The sequence below is a fragment of the Benincasa hispida genome, chromosome 2 (assembly GCF_027475165.1).
Source record: "Benincasa hispida cultivar pf3 chromosome 2, pf3_genome.v1.1, whole genome shotgun sequence".
NCBI classification, from domain to species: domain Eukaryota; kingdom Viridiplantae; phylum Streptophyta; class Magnoliopsida; order Cucurbitales; family Cucurbitaceae; genus Benincasa; species Benincasa hispida.
The window spans coordinates 49376162-49397186 of record NC_143479.1 but is presented as its reverse complement, the minus strand read 5'-3'; the positions used below and the strand labels follow the sequence as shown (position 1 = coordinate 49397186).

The following is a 21025-nucleotide window of genomic DNA, read 5'->3' as shown; positions in this document are numbered from 1 at the left end:
TCCTTAAGTACCACTGATTCCTCTAATGAACAATACATCATAGTCCTACTATAAGTGAACACTTTTCGGGCCATGAGAAGGTGTGGCGCCACATTGTTCAAGCCTCAGAATCAGCCCTTAAAGAAGTAATTTATCTACTTACCCCTGCTTCGGGGAAGGAGTGAATTTCATCTTATGTAGCTAAGTTTCTAGCTCCCCAATCAGACAAATCCCCAAAGTGGTAGGTTTAAGTCGACGATCTGGCCACTCGCACCCATGCAAATCAAAGGACCACCCTCATAGGCAGGAGTTCCGAACTCACTCAAGATTAAAGTCATGTTACATATGGTCATCCTAGTGAAATGAAAGTTTGTCATGAACTGTGTTATATAACGAGACTATATATTTCGTGGTTTGGTCTTATAAAAACTCCTTTGTATAGGACACCCCCGCTCATATGTCTCTACATGAATGACCAGGATCAGGTCATTTGTAGCACTTTACAACACTTGTAACATCTACAAAGCGGGTCATATCTGTTGTGTCACCAAGATAAGGTTTCCCTCCTTTATCCATATACTACAGACCATTTAGGTTATCACTTAAGGCACAATCCACTTGTATGTCTCCACATACATTCTTAAGTTACAAAGATAACCAGGGATCTTAGTTTATTGGTTTGTGGTTATTGCAATTAAAATATCTCATATTTCATAGACAGTATGAATAAAATATCTCATATTATTACATCACAAAAAGTTTGTTCATACATTTGTTTACAGACTATAGGACCCTACGAGATTTAGGATATCAACCCCAACAAGGATTGAATAGAAACTAAAGACAAAATCACCAAAAAGATTTTTTTTTTTTCATTTTTATATTAAAAATACGATTTTTAGATAAATTACTTAAGATGGCAGTCACATGTGACTATTGCTAAATGTATAAGAGAAATTGTAAAATATGTTGAATTATTTTTTTAGTTCAAGTGGAAGATTCAAACATCTAATCTTAAGATCATGGTTGAGTTATGTGGTTAAAGTTGATAAACATATTGAATCTAGATGTGTGATTATTAGGTAAAAAACACTCGAAAAGTGCTTTAATTGCAACTAATCTAAAGTTATTATTACTAGTTAGTGTGATTTATTGTATTAAATTTAGTGAATTTCAGAAAATCGAGATATAGGAGCAAGTTGTGAAAGAATTGGACAAAAGTTGGTATAAAAGTCCAAATATAAGGACTTTACGGGACAAACATGCAAAAATGAGGGAAGAATGGGCTAGAAACTAAAAAAGGAGGATGATGTAACACCCTTCAACACGAGGTGCAACACAAAATACCCAAGAGGGGAGCCCCGAACTTCATCCGTTTTTTTTTTTTTTTTTACGCAGCATTGTGGCATAAGGATTTATTTAAACCTAAGTTTCTTCACTCGAAAAGCATCAAGACTCCATAGGATTTCAACCTAAGGCAAGACAAAAACGTCAAAGAGGGTAGACACTAATAGAGATCGATTAAGAACTTGACAACAAAGGTCAATAGCTCATGATCATGAGATAGTGTAAAAAAAAAAAGGTATATCAAATTATTCAATTTTATCTCTTCATCCTCTCTATTTGTTTTCATGTTTACTCTTGTATTGGAATTGTTTCAAAATCTGAGGAGTGGTTAAATTCTTAGATTCTAGGGTGCTGAGTGAATTATGAATTTAATTTTAATTAATTATTGATGCTTGGATTATTATGAGTATAATTGCATTCTATTTTGTCGAAGCTAATTATTTTGATCAATTGGACATTGATTGAATGTGTATGGACTAAATTTTTAGCTTGAGAAAGGGAGAGTCTTGTTGGGATTGGTGTCCTAATTCTCCCGGAGTCTCGTTGTTTTATAAAGATATACATTGTTCAATGAATAAAATAAGTGTTATTTAATTCTAGCATTTACTCATATCCAATAAACAAAGCTCCTTGATTATCTTATGTGAATTTAAGCATGTATATGTGATATACAAGTGGATCATGCCTTAAGTGATAACCTAAATCGATCTTTAGTATAAGGATTAAGGTGGGATACCTGATCCTTGTGACACTAAGGATACAGCTCGCTTTGTAGAGGTTTGCAAGTGTTGTAAACTACTACAGATGGTAGATCTTGACCATTCATGTGGAGACGTGGAGCGGGAGTGTCCTATACAAAGAGTTTGTATAAGAGCTGGACTACGAGATGTCTAAACTCTATATATAACGCCGTTGATACTAGAGATTTGCATCTCACCTAAATGACCATAGGTGACACGACCTCAATTCTAAGTGTTTTGTGAACTCCTGCCTTTGAGGGCGGTCATTCGATTAGTATGGGTGAAAGTGGCCAGATTGCCAACTCAACATGCCTACCTTTTTTAGGACTTGTTTGATCTAGGAGCTGGGAACTCAATCCACAATATGGAATTCACTCTTTTCCCGAAGCAGGGATAAGTAGAGAGATTGCTCCCTTAAGGGCTGATTCCAAAGCTTGAACATAGTGGCCACAACTTCTCTTTGGAAGAGAAGACTCAGTCATAGTGGGACTATGAATTATGTTCATTAGAGGGATCAGTGGTACTTAAGGAGACAGATGTACTTATAGGGGCATAACGGTTATTGGCCCAGCTGTACTTACGAGCGAACTGTGAAGGATTGTCGCACTGCTCATTAGTTAAGATGGACACATAATATACCTGTAGTGAGGAGAGTTTAGCTGTCGATCTTTAGTAGAGTACATGACAGTTAACGGATGGTGGATCCCATGACCTAAAGAGTTTAGTCAGTTATTCACGTACCGTTGTAGCTTCGGATCTACAGGTCCATGGGGTCCCCTTGGTAGCTTGGATTCTGTTGAGGATCAGTTCTTGATGTTGATTTGAAATGTTCAAATTAACAAGAGATATTTTGATTATATATATGATATAATCAGTATGATGTATAAGATATATCTAGTGGAGGATTGATGTAAATGAGATTTACATTAAGTACCATGGAATAGAAAAAGAACTATGGTTTATATATTTCATGAGATGAAATATTAAAACTATGATAAGTTGGTTATCATTTATGTTTATAATAATATTAATTATTAGATAATTAATACTTTTTCTTTTAAATAACCAAAGTAATGGGTGGTTATTAGATCATGGTAACCGTGAGTTTAAAAGGAAAGTGGTTTCCTATTTTGAAAAGAAGTTTTTACAAAAGATTGAAAAGGATTTTTGAGTTTTCTCTCGGCGTATAGAAACTCACGAAGTCGTCAAGTAAATACATATTTACTAAACAACAGCTGAGCGAGCTAAACGATCGTGCAGTGTTTACTAAACGATTGCATAGCTTTGCTAGACGATCGCTAGCCCAAGGTAAACAATCGTGTAGAGTCTGTACGTGATAGACCAAGCTAAACGATAAAGCTAAACGATCGCATAGCTTTTGCTAGACGATCGCATAACTTTATCTAAATGATTGGGCATCGACCTATACGATAGGTCTCCAACTTCTCCCACTTGCACAGTCGTGTACGCAATCGTTGTTTCCTCCATTCATCTGCGTCATACCAAGTCCGAACAGAGCCCACCCTCTGGATTCTCATACCGAGAATACCAAGATCGCTTTGTTGGTGGTGTCAGACTCAACTTGACACCGTCGAGGTATTCTGGAGGTCGTTCGTGGTGCTGTGGAGGCTATTTGTGTCGAAGGACAAGTGCGGTGTTCGTTTGCTGTTGTAGAGGAGATCGTTGAGGACGAGCGCGAAGTGTTTGTGCTGTGTTCGTGCGGTGTTGTAGTCGTGTAGATCGAGCGCTTGTGGTTGTTGTTGTTCGATCAGAGTGCGCATCGGAGCGTGGAGACGCTTCTACTTATGTGCGTAGAGACGCTTCTACTTATGTGCGTAGAGTTTTACTCTCTGTTTCTTTGTATCTTACATGCTATAATTTCTGTATGAATCACATAACCGTTTGTTTGAAGTCGACTGTAAATGATTTGTTGACTCATGATTGTAATTTGGAATAGTCTTGCTTCCGCTGCTCATGGAAATCTCGTTTCCGATTTCCTTCAAGTCTAACCAAGCATGATAAATTAGATTTTTATCCAGTTATACATGATATTAAATTGTAAACTACTTTTTTTAGGATTTTCAAGTTGCAAAGTCAAGTCTCCTTTTGTTAAATAGTTGAGTTTTGTTAGAGGATTCTTGTTAGCTAATTTTAGTGTTGTACCAAGCTATTTATACCTATACAATTGATCAATAGAGACGCAGAAAATCATCCATTTAGATCTTGTTTTTACATGGTATCAGAGACTTGCTAGTTGGTTTCTTCTTCCTCTTGTTCTCTGTCATCGCTACCGTCTGGTCATTGCACCAGTGTCGTCCACCCAGATCCCCTGTCCAGCGTGAAAAAAAACCACTCAGGTCCCCTGTCTGAAGCCACTATGAAAAAATCGACCCTCGATCCCCGATTCTCGATTCAGAACTCGACTCTCGATCCCCGATCCAGGTTCGTGTCTCACATCTGAAGCGCGTGAAGAACTCGACCCGAGTCTTGACCCGCACCTAACTCGCGACCTGTACCCGAGTCCGTGAAGAACTACACCTGAGCCCTGATCAGGTCGAGCCACTGAATCCAAGTCGGTCTTATTATTTTGAGCCGAACCCGCTGTTTTGAGCCGAATCCGAGCCGATTCTTTTGTTTTATTTTGCGTTGATTTTGCCAGTTGATTTTGGTTTTTTTTTTCTTTGACTCATACTGCTATATTTTTTTCTCTTTGTTATAAATGGAGAAAAATGACATCTTTTGTCCTATCAGCACAATCCTTGATGGCACCAACTGTATTACCTGCGTCTATCAAATGAAGAGCTTCCTGATTAGTCGTAAAATGTGGCGAATGGTAACAGGTGATATTGCTAAACATGTCAAATGAGCCACTAAAGAAGACAGTAAATTTGTAGACATATGAAAAGACTGGGACAACAAAAACCATCAGATAATCACCTGATTGGGTAATACCTCCACCCCAGTCATTCACACTCAATTCGATGCGTTCAACATGGCTAAAAAACTTTGGGATTTTCTGTCCGGATGATTCCAAACCGTGGGTCTTGCCCACTACTATCAACTTTATACTACTCTAGTTAGCACAAGTTAGGAGATTGGACAATCCGTGAATGAGTATCTCGTTATTCTTCAACCCATTTAGACTCAATTAGACCAAACTAAGATCAGTCTAGATCATCTACGACTTATCAAGGTTCTTATGGGGCTTCGTCCTGAGTATGATTCAGTTCGTGCTGCCTTGTTACACTGCAGTCCAATATCATCTCTTGATGCAACGATTCAGGAAATTCTCTTTGAGGAAAGGCGACTTGGGTTAGTCTCCTCTCCTTCCCCGGATGTGCTCTCACAACTAGCCATTCAAGAATTTTAACTGAGTCGACTTTTTGCAAGGACTGCGAATAGTAAGGTCACAGGTTTTCCAGTTGCCCCACCATTGAATGTAAATACTACCACAAAAGGGGTAATATCCTATACAACTGTCCTACCTGAAGGAACTCTAAATCTAGAGAACCAGTGAAAGGAAGCAAATCGTTCCAAATCCCATTGTGAAATAACATAAACATTTACAATCAAACAGAACAGTTAGCCATCAAGACTAAATTACAACATGCTTCAAAGAATACACTACAAGGGATCGAGTACAATACCTTTGAAGAACCATTTTCTTCTAGTATTTCCCTTGATTGAACACCAATGCGTCCACCAGCACGAACCAACGATCAAACCAGCAAACGACACGAATTGGCAAATCCTCTATCACAACCGAATAAAACTCAATCTTCGACCCTTGAGCAAAAACTCGACACTACCACGAGGCTACCTTGGTATTCTCGGTGTGAGAATCCAAGAGATGTGGGCTCTGTATGGATTTGGGTAGAAGGATAGAGGAACTAGACGATCGAGTAGGCAACAGAAGGAATAAGCCTATAGTATAGACTTGAGTACTCGATCGTTTAGTAATGAGTAACTACCGTATAGTAAACTCGACACTCTTATCGTTTGCTCTCTCAACAAGTAATCTTATTACTTTTAGTCGTGTAGCATGTGGAATGACAAAAATGAAAACTATTTTCAACTTTATCCCACAGTTAGTCATAAACCGTGCATAACCAACCACTAAGTCAGTTATTGGAAAAAAACTAAAATCAATTATCTTATAATTAATTTATTACAAATAAATATAATGACTAATTTATCATATTATATTTATAACATATAGTTTTAATATCACATCATATGCAACATATAAACCATAGCTCTTTTTCTCCTTTATAGCATTTAATATAAATCATATTTATATCAATTTCTCCAATCAAATAATATATCAAATACATCAGATCAATTATTTCACATATAATTGAATCAATTTAATTATATCATACATAATCAAATTCCCTCTAATTAATTTGAACATTTCAATCTAACCTAAAAAACTGATTCTTAACATAAATCCATTAAGCTACCAAAGGGACCTTATGGATCAGTAGCTTGAAGCTCCAACGACACATGAATAACTGGCTAAACTCTTTAATTACGATATCCACCATCCATTAACTGTCGAGCCCTCCACTAAAGACCAACAGCTGCACTTTTTGTACTACAGATATATTTCTCTGTCCATCAGATATAACTAATCAACAGTACGATGACCCTTCACAAATCGCTCGTTAGTACAGTTTGGCCAATTTGTCGTTTTGTCCCTGTAGTTACATCTAACTCTTTAAGTAATATTGATTCCTCTAATGAACAATACATCATAGTCTCCCTATGACTAAACCCTTCTTGGGCCAAGAGAAGGTGTGGCGCCACATTGTTCAAACCCCAGAATCAAGAGCAATTTATCTACTTACACCTGCTTCGGGGAAGGAGTGAATTTCATCTTGTGTAGCTGAGTTCCCAGCTCCTCAATCAGACGAATCCCCAAAGTGATATATTTGAGTTGACGATATGGCCACTCACACCTATGGAAATCAAAGGACCGCTCTTATAGGAAGGAGTTCACAACTCACTCAAGATTAAGATCCTGTTACCTATGGTCATCCTAGTGAAATGAAAATCTTTATTAAGAACGGTGTTATATAATGAGACTATTCATTTCATGGTCCGGTCTTATACAAACTCCTTTGTATAGAATATCTCCGCTCACAAGTCTCCACATGAATGATCAAGATCAATATTACTTGTAGCACTTTACAACAATTGTAACATCTACAAAATAGATCATACTCGTAGTGTCACCAAGATAAGGTATCCAGCCTTATCCATCTACTACAGACCATTTAGGTTATCACTTAAAATATGATCCATCCGTATGTCTCTACATACATGTTTAAGTTACGAGATAACCATTGAACTTAGTTTATTGGTTTGTAATTAATGCAACAAAATATCATATATTTTATTAAATAAACAATGACTTTGTACATAACATTTACAAAATATAGGACCCTACGAGATTCATGGCATCAAACCCAACAGTGAGTTAGTAACAATAGCTAAGCAAAAATAAAAATTTTAATCTCTGAGGATGATACCTAGCTTTCTTGGAAATTTATTACTTCGACACGTGCCCTTGCATGGTGTCATTAGGATATATGTAAATTTTTTAACCTATCTTTTAGGTTTTTGAGAGGTAGCCATATTGTAGTGGGTCTTATTGAATAACATTGTTAAGTTTCAAAGTTTTTAATAGGTCCATGAGTTGTTAAGAATATGTTTATCTCACTTCTCTACTCTTAAAATCAATGTCAAACTTTTAACATTTTATCAAATAAATCTGATCATCAATAATCCATTTGAGCATCAATAATGGGTTGAAATCTTATATGTACCTTTCCAATGGTCGATCCAAAAGTTTATGTCATGGTCACAAGTTCATGTAAGGCTAAATTGCAAATTTAGTTTTTGAACTTTTAGATTTATACTTACATGGTCCTTGAACTTTAAAAATTATTGAATAGATGCTTGAATTTTCAATTTTGTATCTAATAAATTCTTGAACTTTCAACTTTGTATCTAATAAGTCTTGAGCATATTTAAAAATTTGAAAATCTTAATTTAATTTTGTTCTAATATATCCTCTCTCTATTCAAAAGAATTTAAATTCACATATCTATTAGATACAAAATTAAAAGATCAATGTTCAATTAGACAATTTAATTCTGTCTTATTAAACACTTAATTTTTAATTTTTTTAATATGTATGAAAACTATTAAATATATAATTGAAAGTTGATGTATGTATAACTTACTAGATACAAAATTGGGAATGGGGGGTTGTACAGATTGCCCCACTTTTTGAAAATGAGGTTTTTTTTTCTTTGCTGACATCAAATTCGAGTGAAATTACTAAAACAAAACTCTTTGCTCTCTCGCTCTCCTCTATCTCGCTCCATTTCCTCTCTCACAAATTGCTCTCATCTCTTGCTCTCAATCACCTTTTTTCTTTCTCGATCTCCGACATCCATCTCATTCTGTAATTGAAGGGATCCAATTAAGGGTCCTTGAACAGAAGCGGATCATCCCAATTTTCAATTTTACATAATACAAAATTTTTACAGTAAACATACATTATGTATCTAAAATTTACAACATACATAGACTTAATTATAGGGAAGAAATTAGAAGGGTTCAGAACCCTTACTTTTGATGAATAGCCTTCAGTGATCTCCCTCGAACTAATGAACACCACCACAAACGGCTATCTCAATATTCTTTGGATGAGAATCTAGGAGGAGTGGGGGTCTGGTTATTTTGGTGAGGAAATATTGAGAGGAGAAAGGAGAGGAAGAAAACCGAGAAGTAAAAACTCAAAACCCAAAACTCTTTTGTTTCCCCTTGTTTACTAGTTACTGTAAAAACCAAAAAGGAGAAAAAAAAAAAAGATAATAACTCCCATTCCCACTAACACGTCTTGGAGAGAAAGATGGGGAGGGAGTTACAACTCTTTCCCAAAAATTGATTTTAAAAAAATAAATTATTTATTTAATAAATTATTTAACATATAAATATATATGATAACTACCTTATCATATAATATATATACATTAAACTATATGGTATATCAAATATAACATATAACCTATAGTTTATATATTGTATCATATACAATAAAACCTATAGTTTCTATTCTCTCACTAATGACAATTTAATATAAATCTCATTTGTATTATATGAATCCAATTCATATAATTAATATTTGAATTGTATTCAAATATTTATTTCCTCTCAAATAAACTTTATATTATAATGTATCAAATACATTATAATAATTATATCACATATAACTAATTAATTCCCTCAATTAATTTGAACAATTCAAATTAATCCAAAAACTGATTCTCAATAATTCCCGTTGAGCTATCAAAGGGACCTCATGGACCCAAAGCTTAAAGCTCCAACAATACATGAATAATTAATTAAACTCTTTAATAAAATTATTCACTATCTGTTAATCGATGGACACTTGACTAAAGACAGTCAGCTGTAATTCTCGTACTACTGATATATTTCTGTGTCCATTGAATATAACCAATCAAAAGTATGATGACCCTTCACAAATTACTTGTAAGTACAGTGGGACCAAAATTACCGTTTTTCCCTTGTAGTTACATCTAAATCATTAAGTATCACTGATCTCTTTAATGAACAATAAATCATAGTCCAATTATGACCAAACCCCTCTCGGGCCAGGAGATAGTGTAGCGCCACATTGTTCAAATCCCAGAATCAGACCTTAAAGGAGCAATTTATCTACTTACCCCAACGCCAGGGAATGAGTTAATTTCCTCTTGTGTAGCTGTGTTCTCAGCTCCTCGATCAAACGAATCCCCAAAATGGTAGGCTTGTTGAGTCGGCGATCTAGCCATTCTCACCCATACAAATCAAACGACCACCTTCATAGGCATGAGTTCACAACTCACTCAGAATTTAAGTCATTTTACCTATGGTCATCCTGGTAAAATGTAAGTCTCTATTATGAACGATAATATTTAGTCTCATTATTTAGTCTCTATTAAATAATGAGACTAAATATTTTGTGGTCCAATCTTATACAAAATCATTTGTATAGAATATCCCCGCTCACATGTCTCTATATGAATGATCAAAATCATATCATTTGTAGCACTTTACAACAATTGTAACATTTACAAAGCGAGTCATACTCATAGTGTCACCAGGATAAGGTATCCAACCTTATCCATCTACTATAGACCATTTAAGTTATCACTTAAACATGATTCACCTGCATGTTTCTACATACATGTTGTTACAAGATAACCTTGGAACTTAGTTTATTGATTTCTGGTTAATGCAACTCAAAATGAAATAAAATATCACATATTTTATTAAATAAATAAGATGTTTGTATATTACAATTACAAACTATAGGACCCTACGAGATTTAGGGCATTAACCCCAACAGTAATATCGATCACAATCGTTAAAGATAGATCTCCTAGACTAGAGAAGAAAAAGAACAAAGAACAAAGAACCAAAAAGAGGAGAATGGATTAGGGAAGAGGAGGAGAGAGAAAGAAAGAAAAACAAGATGGAGGAAGGGAGAAAGAAAGCCATACCCACCTGCTAGCACACAAACGTAAGATATTTATTTTTAATATTTAACACGAGGTCCACATGAAGGTCAGGGGCACGTGCTCCCCTCAAATTATTAACTTTTGTATTTTTTAAATATAAATTGTAAGTAACAATTAAGAATATCTATTAACAAATTCGCATTGGTAACCAAAGGCCTCGTCTAGAACGTTAGTGATGAGGTATGCTAGTAGCATGCGACCAAGTTTGAATTTATCAGGTGCCATTTTTATGTTTTTTATTATTATTATTATTATCTAGGGGTGTTAAAAAAATTCGATAACCCAACCAATCAAGATTACCCAACCCAAACCGTAAGCGTTGATAAATATTTAAAAGATTATATGATTCTAGGATTCAGAAAAAGTCCGACTAGGTTGGCCGGACCCGATTTTTTTAATTATTGTTGTCGTGGTTGTTGTTATATGTGTGTGTTTTTAACTAGGGTTTCTTCACTTCTCATTCAATTCATGCCGCCCACCTCCTTCACCTCCACGCCAACTTATTTTCTCCATCAAAATTTCCAGATCACCTTCACTTTTTTTACAAAACCCTAATCAACAATCTCTTCTTCTTCCTTTCCTCAAGTCCCTCTCTTCGATTCTTTGATTCCATTTTCCTTTCAGCATTGAGTAGTCTCCTCTCTCTCGCCTATGTGTTCGTTGCATGTTGTTATTGTTATTCACAGCAAAAATGAGAGAAAATCCCAAAATATCTTGTTGCCCTTGTCTATTGATTTTTATTTTTCTGCATATTTGCTGCAAAAGAACAAATTGATGGCGTTGCTTGAAATCTTGCATAACATTTATGAGTAAATTTGATCTTAGATTGAAATTAGCTTTCAATTTAACAATTTGGAATCCCTTTCTGCCTCAAGAAAGACTCAAATTGTCAAATTCATACTTTTTTAAGAAGGTAAATGTAAGTATTTATTTTGTTTTTTCTTTTATACGTGCATCTCACATATGCAACCAATTCGGTGTGTGTAACCACCTCCACCCCGAATAGATGTATCTAATTGTCATCTGTTGCATCCTATTGCACTTGTTCAACCTAAGATTTTATTTTTAAATAAATTATTTTGTAAACTAAAAATTGGAAAACTCACATCCACGGTCTTTCAAACAGAAATATACACTCAAAAGTCACAATCACTTGTCGCCCATTCAAAAAGGGCATGGAAAGATTCTCCTTACATAATCTCTTTTAATATAGTAGATATATATATATATATATATATATATATATAATGGCAGATCCAAATTGATGAAGATTTTCCTTACATAATCCCTTTCTGCATATTTGGTTCGACTTGGGGGAAATTTCCTTACATAATCCCTTTTGCATATTTGGGTTGACTTGGGGGAAATTCGACGATTTGAATCTCTCTTAAGGTAGAAAATTGAAAATAAAAAATTCTCTAGATTATGAAGATGAAGAAACCCCTAAAGAACATCGAGAAATTGCACTATTTTTAATTTCTTTTGTAACTAGAGGTGAATGTAATGGAGTTGCAACCTAAAACCTACTTCATATTTTTATTTATTTTATATCATAATTAGAATTTAATAAATTTTCCATTTCATATATTTTATATCATATTTAGAATTTAATAAATTTTCCATTCCATACTTTCTATATCATATTTAGAATTTAATAAAATTATCATTTTTATTTCAATAAAGCCGCAACAAGACCCACGCACACAGACTTCTACCTATTAAATTTAACCTAGAATTAAAATAACATGACAAAACGGACATAAAAGTAACATAGATAACAATTAAGGGTGTATATGGGTCGGGTTGGACAGAGTTGGAGACTTTTTATGGACCATTCGGGTTGGTTTTTACTCAACCCTGTCGCTTCTCATTCGCCTCCAATCTTCTACCTTAAGAGAGACTCAAATCATCAAATTCATCAATTTCCCCCAAGTCGACCCAAATATGCAGAAAGGGACTATGTAAGGAGTAAATTCATCCATTCGGATCCGCCACTATACATATATATATATCTACTATATTAAAAGAGGTTATGTAAGGAGAATCTTTCCATGCCCTTTTTGCCCTTACATTTTTCATAAATTTCCATATCACTGTGTTGAGTGATTGCCACTTTTCAAGTGTAGATTTTCGTTTAAAATACAGTGGATGTGACTTTTCCAAATTTTAGTTTACAAAATAATTTATATATTTAAAGATAAAGTCTTAGGTTGAACAAGTGCAATTGATGTTGACGAGATGCAACTCTTCGAAATAGGATACAATAGATACCAATTAGATAAATCTGTTTGGGATGGAGGTGGTTACACACACGGAATTGGTGCATTGATTCTTCCAATGCATATGTGAGATGCACGTATAAAAGAAAAACAAAATAAATACTTATATTTACATTCTTAAAAAAAGTACTTTCATCAAATCTAAAGTTTAGAAAAAATACAAATAAAAAAATTAGTAGATTTAGTTAAATGAAAGTAGTAATTAATACGGTGAAACAATGCATCTTTTCGTGTGACTCCACAATAGATATATAATAATATTAGAATAAAAATTATTACATTATATATATCACAATACTATAATATTAACATATTAATTTGATAATTTAATTACTAGAACAATTTAGACTTTTTTCTTAATAAAAAAGACGATAATATGATATTAAAATAAAAATTATTACATTATCTAACTTCTAAACGTTGATGGTAACTAAAAAAAATTACAATATTTACTTTTATATACTAAAAAATCACAATTCAAAAAAATAATTAGAACTTTAAGATTGTGTGCATTGCATGTATTTCTTGATTAGTGTATACATATAAATACGCATATGTATATATAATCTTTTAATTTTAAAATATTTAGAAGTGTGGAACTAGAATGAAAAAATCTCAAACTATATTTTTACCATTTTAAATCCAAGAAAAGAATATTGATACTGCCACCATCAAGAACATAGTTACTTTGGTTTATGAAAAGTAATAATAGTATAAACAAAAAAAATCTTCGGTTAAATTACAAGAGGTATCTCTAAACTTTGTTCTGTCTTTTAAAAAATATATCTCTATTCTTTCAAAAGTTTTAATATTATCTCTAACATTTCATAATTATTTCAAAACTATCATTATAGTATAAATCTTTATTAAGATATTACATGAAAATTGGAACCCAAGAAAAATGTGCTAGGGACTTGGAACAAAAGTGAATACACTGTGATGCCACAAATTTTCATGTTCCAATTACAAATCAAAATTGTAACAAATTTTTTATTAAAGAATAGTCTTGAAACGTTAATGAAAAGTGAAAAATAATATTGCCGCTTTTAAAAGAATGTAGAAATCTTTTTGACCAGACAAAATTGAAGTGTTATATATATATATACAATTTAGTATAATTTTTTTTATTGAAGTTCACTTTTCTAAATGTGAGTTATTTGGAGTATGATGTAGAAAGAAAGGAAAAGATACAAGTAATCTACCTAGAAGGGAGGTAAATTGATGGTTTACTGTACCTTTTACTGTTGTGAAGCCAAACTTTATAATGTTTCTTATCAATTAAGTTTAAGTAACAAAGCAAGTAAAGGCGAAAATTAGCTCAACTGGTTTAATATTTTATCAAACTTAAAGTTAAAGATTTAATTCTCTCACTCCACATATTGTCCAAAAAGACAAAAAGACAGAAAACAAAGCAAGTAAAGACTAGTGACTAAGAGGTTTGTGGTTTGAATCCTCGTACCCCTGTTGTACTAAAAAAACAAAGCATATAAAGAGTGGATTCCTCTTTTAAAAATTATTTTCAGATTTTGTTATCTAGGTACACCTCTTGCTCTTCAAGTCTAAAAAACCAAAGATAACACTGAAAATTTGCACAATCTTATTTGTTTTTCCATAAATTTGCTCAAAAAATTGTGTCCATTTGACTTAATGAATAGGAGATTCAAGACTAATTTCAAAATAAAATTATACAAATCAACTCCATATTCAAGATCCTAAATAAAATTCAACAACACAGATGATTGAATTCCAAAAATCAAACAACAATAACACCACAAAATTTCTAAGTCATTTAACTTGAAAGAATCGAATCAAATGTGTTCTCGGAATAAGAAACGTGGAATGCATAACCTTCCTCAAATCAAAGATAAGAGATCGTTAAGAATTCGATGAAATTGGGAGTGAAAGATTGCGATTGAAGATTAAAGATGAGATTCTTAAGAAGAGAGATGAAAAAACTCAGTGTCATAAAAAAATAATATATTTTTGCCAACTCATTTAAATTTCTATGTCATCGTATCAAATCTAAGTTAACTGCTATGTCATTAAATGACCTTAAAGACTAAAGTGCTTCGAACTAAATAGACGCCAAACTCAAACTTCAAACACAAGAAGTGTGTTCTGACCAAGAAAAAAACATTGCATCAAAATCTTCCTTTAAAGAATCATGTACTTGAGAACTATTTAGAAGTCTTCCCTTATCTCTCTTCTAGGATTTCACTTTTAAATGTTTTATTTATTCTTTCCAACTCCTTTTGTACACAATATCATATTAAATATGAATGAAAAATCTTTCTTAAAAAATATGTTTGATAGGACCTATCAATTTTCAAACATTTGACCTTTTGATCGATGAAGTATACTCAATATCAACTAATAAACACATTTGATCTGTTCAACAAAGAACTATACTCAATATCAACTACTAAAAACACGTGAAAGCGAGACCCTGAGAGTAAGAAGCAGTGCAAAGCAAGCAAAATTTACAAGGTATTGAAACAAGGGCTAGTGAGTAGATTCCACTGCTCTCAAGTAAATTTTAGCTTTTTCAATAAACTTACCTTGCTTTAAGCTCATCTCCACGATCTGAATTAAATAAACAGCCCAAAACACATTCTCCGTTTGAAGAAACAGGCAAATCCTTCAGAGGCAAAACAGGAAGAAGAGTGGAGGAATTTTCACATTATATTTCCATGCCATTTGAAATCATGATCTGTCTTTGTACATAACTTCATATATTGCAATGAATAGCAAACAATGCAATAGAATGAAACCTTTTGAACAAAGAAAAAATATATATATGGACAGCCTTCTTTATACACATAACAAATATTGAAATGAATTGCTAAATGTACAAGCTAGGAGGAGCTATAATTTTGTGTATATATGAATACTTTTTCTATAGTCATTATAATTATGTTTGTGTGTGTGTTTATACCGAGTTTATGTCATTATCCACAGATACCGCATCATACGATGAATAAGAAGCTGCCAGTAGTGCTGCTCCGATACCCGAACCATCTTCTGTTGGCTTCAAAATAACATGCGGGGCAATTTCCTCTCCCAGTATTTCAACCAAAGCTTCATGTAGGTACTCTCTGAACATTGTATAGCTTGTATATAAACCTCCCTCAATTGCAACAACTGTTCGTCTAGGTTTGATGTCTGTTCTACTTCTTCCACCAGCGATTCCACTAGTCCCATCCCGCCCTATCTTCTTCAGGATGCCCACAATACCAGCAGCTGCCAAGCGAGCAGCTCTACGTGTCACAATGTCGCATATTTTCACTACTAGCTTTCGAACTTTCAATGGTATATCAGTGATCTGAGAGGATAAAAAAATCGACCAAGAAGAAGATTATTAGTGAAAACATGGTGGTGTTTAGTGAAAAGAGAGACATCAATGAAAAAAAAGATAGCTTTCAGATCCACCTCCAAGACGTCTTCAAAGATCCGTGCTACTTCTGTTAACTCTGGCGAACTATCCTCATGCATTGCAGCCATCAATGGCGTTCTGAAAATTTCATGAAATATTGACTACACCACGAAGTGAGAGAAAGAGCACGAGGGGGGAGAGAGATTACCTCAATTTGAAGGGCATCGATAATCGGGTAGAAGCAGGACCAAAAACATCAGATTCTTGTGATATCCTCAGAATCACTCTCCTCACGATATCACCAAGATACATACCCGATATCATTTTCTCAAAGCCCTACATCAAGCTCATACACAACCAAGTTAGTTCCGACATAATGAAGTAGTTCAAGATGTTCGACAACAAAACACGACCATACAGTCCATACCTGATCACTGGGATTGGGGCTATCAGCATCCAAATCAATATCATAAGTAGTTCTTGGTAAATGAGAAGACCAAAAATTTCCCCATTCCATGTTGATAACCTGGATGATTAAAAAGACGTCATTCGAGACTATGCCTTCTGGGGACTGGAAAAACACTATACAGGTTTTACTAAAGAAAAGTACCATGTTTCCAGATGTCGTAGAAAGCCCTTGGCATTTGATAATAGCATCCGTACGCTCAAGATAGCAAGCATTGGTGCCAGTGCCAATTATAACTGCAGCAACAGTGTCAGGATCTTGATAATGTCCAACAGCTAATGTTCCCACAGTGTCATTAATCTGATTCAGAAAATGGTAACACTAAACTTAGAAACTTTGTGCAGTTGTCTCATACAATCAAATTGAAACAACGAAATAAAGAAACTGCATGAACATAGGTCATATTGTGAGATACAAACAGCTATTTCAAAACGCAACAGTGATCTACTCGTAACCAGGCCATCACATGAATGTGAATATATATGCACTCATCACCGGGGATGACAAAACTACATCCACACTCTTGACATCTGAAAATATAAAAAACTGTTCATATTGCGGTTTGCAATATGGACCACTCAATTTAGCAACATAATCAAATTAAATAATCTCCACTGAAGAGTAATACAACTTTATCATAGACAGATTACATATACGATTCACAACCACTCCGAACCTAGAAGTCATGTCACTGAGCATCATTTCCATTTTGGGGTATATTTTGGTCCTGCAAACTTATCCCAGCAGAAAACATGGCCACAAACAAGAATGAGCACATGCATAATTTTTTACTCGAGATGTCAAGGAATTCTTATAGCTCCATAAAAACGTTAAATCTGTTGAGGAGATGGGTAAATCTATATTTTATTTGAGGCTGAATGGTATCCAACACAGAAAGTACCAAGCATTCACATTGAAGCAAAAGCTTCTTGGTTTCAGAGTTGTATCAGGTATCAATGTGCTGCTTTTCTTTATTTAATCAAATAGTACATCCTTTCATTTATCAATGAAATGTTTTTTTATAAAATAATAATAATAATAATAATAATAACAATAAATCAAATAGTACATCCATGCACCAACTTCCTGCAATTTTATAACAAAGAAACATGCATATATAGTAAAAATGACTCTTCAGTTCTATGGAACAATACCAAAAACCGTAAATCAGGAGAAGTCTATCTCAAAACAAGCCAATTCAAGGAAGTTGACTATGAAAGATTATTCAGACCAGCGGGATATTAAAGAAATGCTGCAGCTCCTTAACTTCCTTCTTCAGACTACTAAGAGGAAAGGCATTTGTTGTCTTTACCCCATAGATAAAGAGAACTGATATAGACAATGCAACTTTCATTTACAAGAACCAAGATTTCCTTCAAAGAGTACAAAAGTACGGGCAAACGAGTGCAGACCAACCAAGAAAAAAGCAGAACACTAATAAAAATCTACATCAACCAACAGAGTTTTGGGAACGGAACACAATTCTTCATGTCAATAGCAATTGAGGCTGAAATTGAAGCCTAAAAGTGTCTTATAAACGTCATCATTTCAGCCAACTTGCTAATCAACAGAATGCTTACCAGTACTGATACACTAATATCCAATTCGATTCTATCGATGGCTTGCTGTAAAGATTCTGCAGCATCTCTTCCAACCTGAAAAGTATAACATTTTGAAAAGCCTAGTAAATAGTCAATGAAGCATATTCCCTAGCATTTGGCAATGAAATTCTGTTTGTGTATCAGTGAAAAACTGTCTACATTCCAACACTCAAGGCAATGTCAGTCCCAAATGGTGGAGTGAAGTAATATCCCCAAGATTTGATCATATATGCTTTAACAATCAAAAAGAGACCAGGGGAACCAACGCCAACAAGAACAATTTTCACTAGAAGGATTAAAGAACACTTTTTCATTTCTCACTCTAGTGGTCAAAAACCATTTCATTTAAACAGCATCAAACTAACCATGTCTTCAATGGAAAATCCTTTAGTCCATTTAATCAACACGCCTGATGAAGCAGATGTTTGTTTAACAGGAAAGGAAAATGTAAATCCAAGTTCCCTTCTTCTAGGGGCCAACTGATCAGGATCATCTGCTTTCTCCACGAACTCTTTCAGTGATGAAGCAATAAAATCAAATAGCTCCTGCAAGCAAGAAACATGGATTGGTAAAAAAACATATTAAACGAGAACTTAAATCAACAGGACAGATTTACGGTTGCCACCTTGCGTGTGCCCGTCATTAAATTTTGGGGAATTGGCTGCCGCTCCACATCATGTTTCAAACTAAGAGACCTCTGGCCACTGAGATGAACTCTCAAAACCCTAAAATTAGTACCCCCAAGATCCAGAGCATAAAATGTTCCTTTCTCGCTCCTGAAGAGGGAAAAGTGACAGAAAAGGAGAACCACCCAGTGAGAACAGCGAAAAATGCCCCCACACTGCAGCATAAACATGATAAACATATATAACTACAACGTATATTGCAGCACATCAATCAAAATAAAACTAAGAAAACTCCTTTAGAAAATATAACTAAGAAAAAAAAAACAAAAAAACTTTTGGGTATACAAAAGCAAGCAAATAAGACACATTTTATCCCAAAACGCAATCAACGATGATACGTAGCAGCAGGCAGTACAGAAAGAAAGACAGACAACTCTCACCAGTAACGCTAGAGACAGAAACCCAATTAAAAAACGTGCAAAATACAAGTAAGCAATGGCAAGAAAAAGAACGTGGTTCAGACTTGACAGAGAGAGAGACATCAGAAATCACAGTATCTAGACACACCAAAAGATGAAATTCAGGATTGTTGTTGAGAAAGAAAGAAGTCGAACAGTGAACAATGAGAGACCACTCATGAATCAATTTACACTAATCCAAGATCAAATCATAAAATCCAACAAGAAGGATTCAAAGAACTACAATCAAACAAATACAAAACATTGGAATCCAATAAACAAAATCCCTCCCAGGTCAACAATCAAGAAGCTAAAAAGAAACCCCCAGCATTGGAGAACAGAGTCAATAGATAAAATTGATTGGTGATTACCCATTAGGCAGATTATCAACATATGTGAGTAGCATTTTAAGCTTGGAACCACCTTCAGAAGCCAACCCAGCATGCATTTCCACAGCCATAGCATCAACCACCTGCCTCAATCTTCTCACAGGAGTATCACAAGTCGCTTCAAGCTCTTCCAAAACCCCCACCACTCTCTTCCACTTACTCCGACTCATAACTCTCCGACCTACTACCACCGTCGCCACCACACAAGCCGCCACCGCTACGCCGACCGCCACACCAAACACCAACTTCCCCCCCATCACGGCCGCCGGTGATCGACCACTCCAATTAATCCATCAAAGCACGCCTCCGTTTAAACGCCTTCTTTCTATTTATTATCCCCACAAACTCCCGCCGCTTCCACATGCACGCCGCTTTGGATCCTTCAACACCACCACCACTACCGTCGCCGATTGAATTTCACAGTACTCACTGCACCACTGCTCGCCGGAAGTCGCTCCGCCGTCGCCGGTGAGACGCCGTAACAGACGCGGTTTTTACTGAGAGAGAGAGAGAGAGAGAGAGCGATAGAGAGAGGGATTTTTGGGGGACGAGGATTGTTGGAAAGCGAACTGAGGTGGTTACTTATAGGAGAAGGAAATGACGGATTTGCCCCTGGTAAATAAGGGAAATTACGGATTCGATTATTATTTACCGTTATTAATGAGAGAAAAAAGATATTCTAAATTTTATTTTATTTTATCTTTTTTGAAAAAAAAATGGGAGTGAAATGTGGAGTTTAATTGCAATTTTTTACTCTACTTTTTTACCCCTTTTTTTGAAATATTTTTTAAAATATATATTATTTCCTTCTTTTTTGAACGTTTCTCCACATACAAATGCACAGATCTGCCCCTTGTTTTTGGGATAATTACGATTTTACTTTTACTACAAACACTCTCAATCTATATGTATTTTTTTTTAGAAGGAACAAGGGATTAATCTTCAGTCTAAGAATCGAGTACATGCGAATCAAGATCATTTTAGTTTTAATATATCAATTTGTTGTTGTTTTATTCATTATTTTAATTGAGACAATCCCTAAAATTTAATCTATAATTTTTTTTTATTTATACTAAAAAAATCCTAAAATTTTGGATTGATATTTTCTAATATATATAGAGTACGAACCAAGTTCATTTAGACTTTAACATATCAATTTGTAGTTGTTTT

The 21025-nt window shown here is 34.5% G+C and overlaps 1 protein-coding gene across 1 annotated transcript; it reads right to left on the bottom strand.

Annotated features, from left to right (window-relative positions):
- Positions 1–15606: 15606 nt before the first annotated feature.
- LOC120071871 (hexokinase-3-like) lies at positions 15607–20411 on the bottom strand. The gene is made up of 9 exons (XM_039024280.2): positions 19838–20411; positions 19008–19158; positions 18748–18927; positions 18362–18436; positions 16926–17081; positions 16743–16841; positions 16524–16651; positions 16372–16453; positions 15607–16264 (listed from the first exon to the last, which is right to left on the bottom strand). The coding sequence occupies exons 1-9, from the start codon at positions 20110–20112 to the stop codon at positions 15872–15874; spliced, it is 1539 nt and encodes a 512-aa protein (XP_038880208.1). The 5' UTR covers positions 20113–20411; the 3' UTR covers positions 15607–15871.
- Positions 20412–21025: the final 614 nt, after the last annotated feature.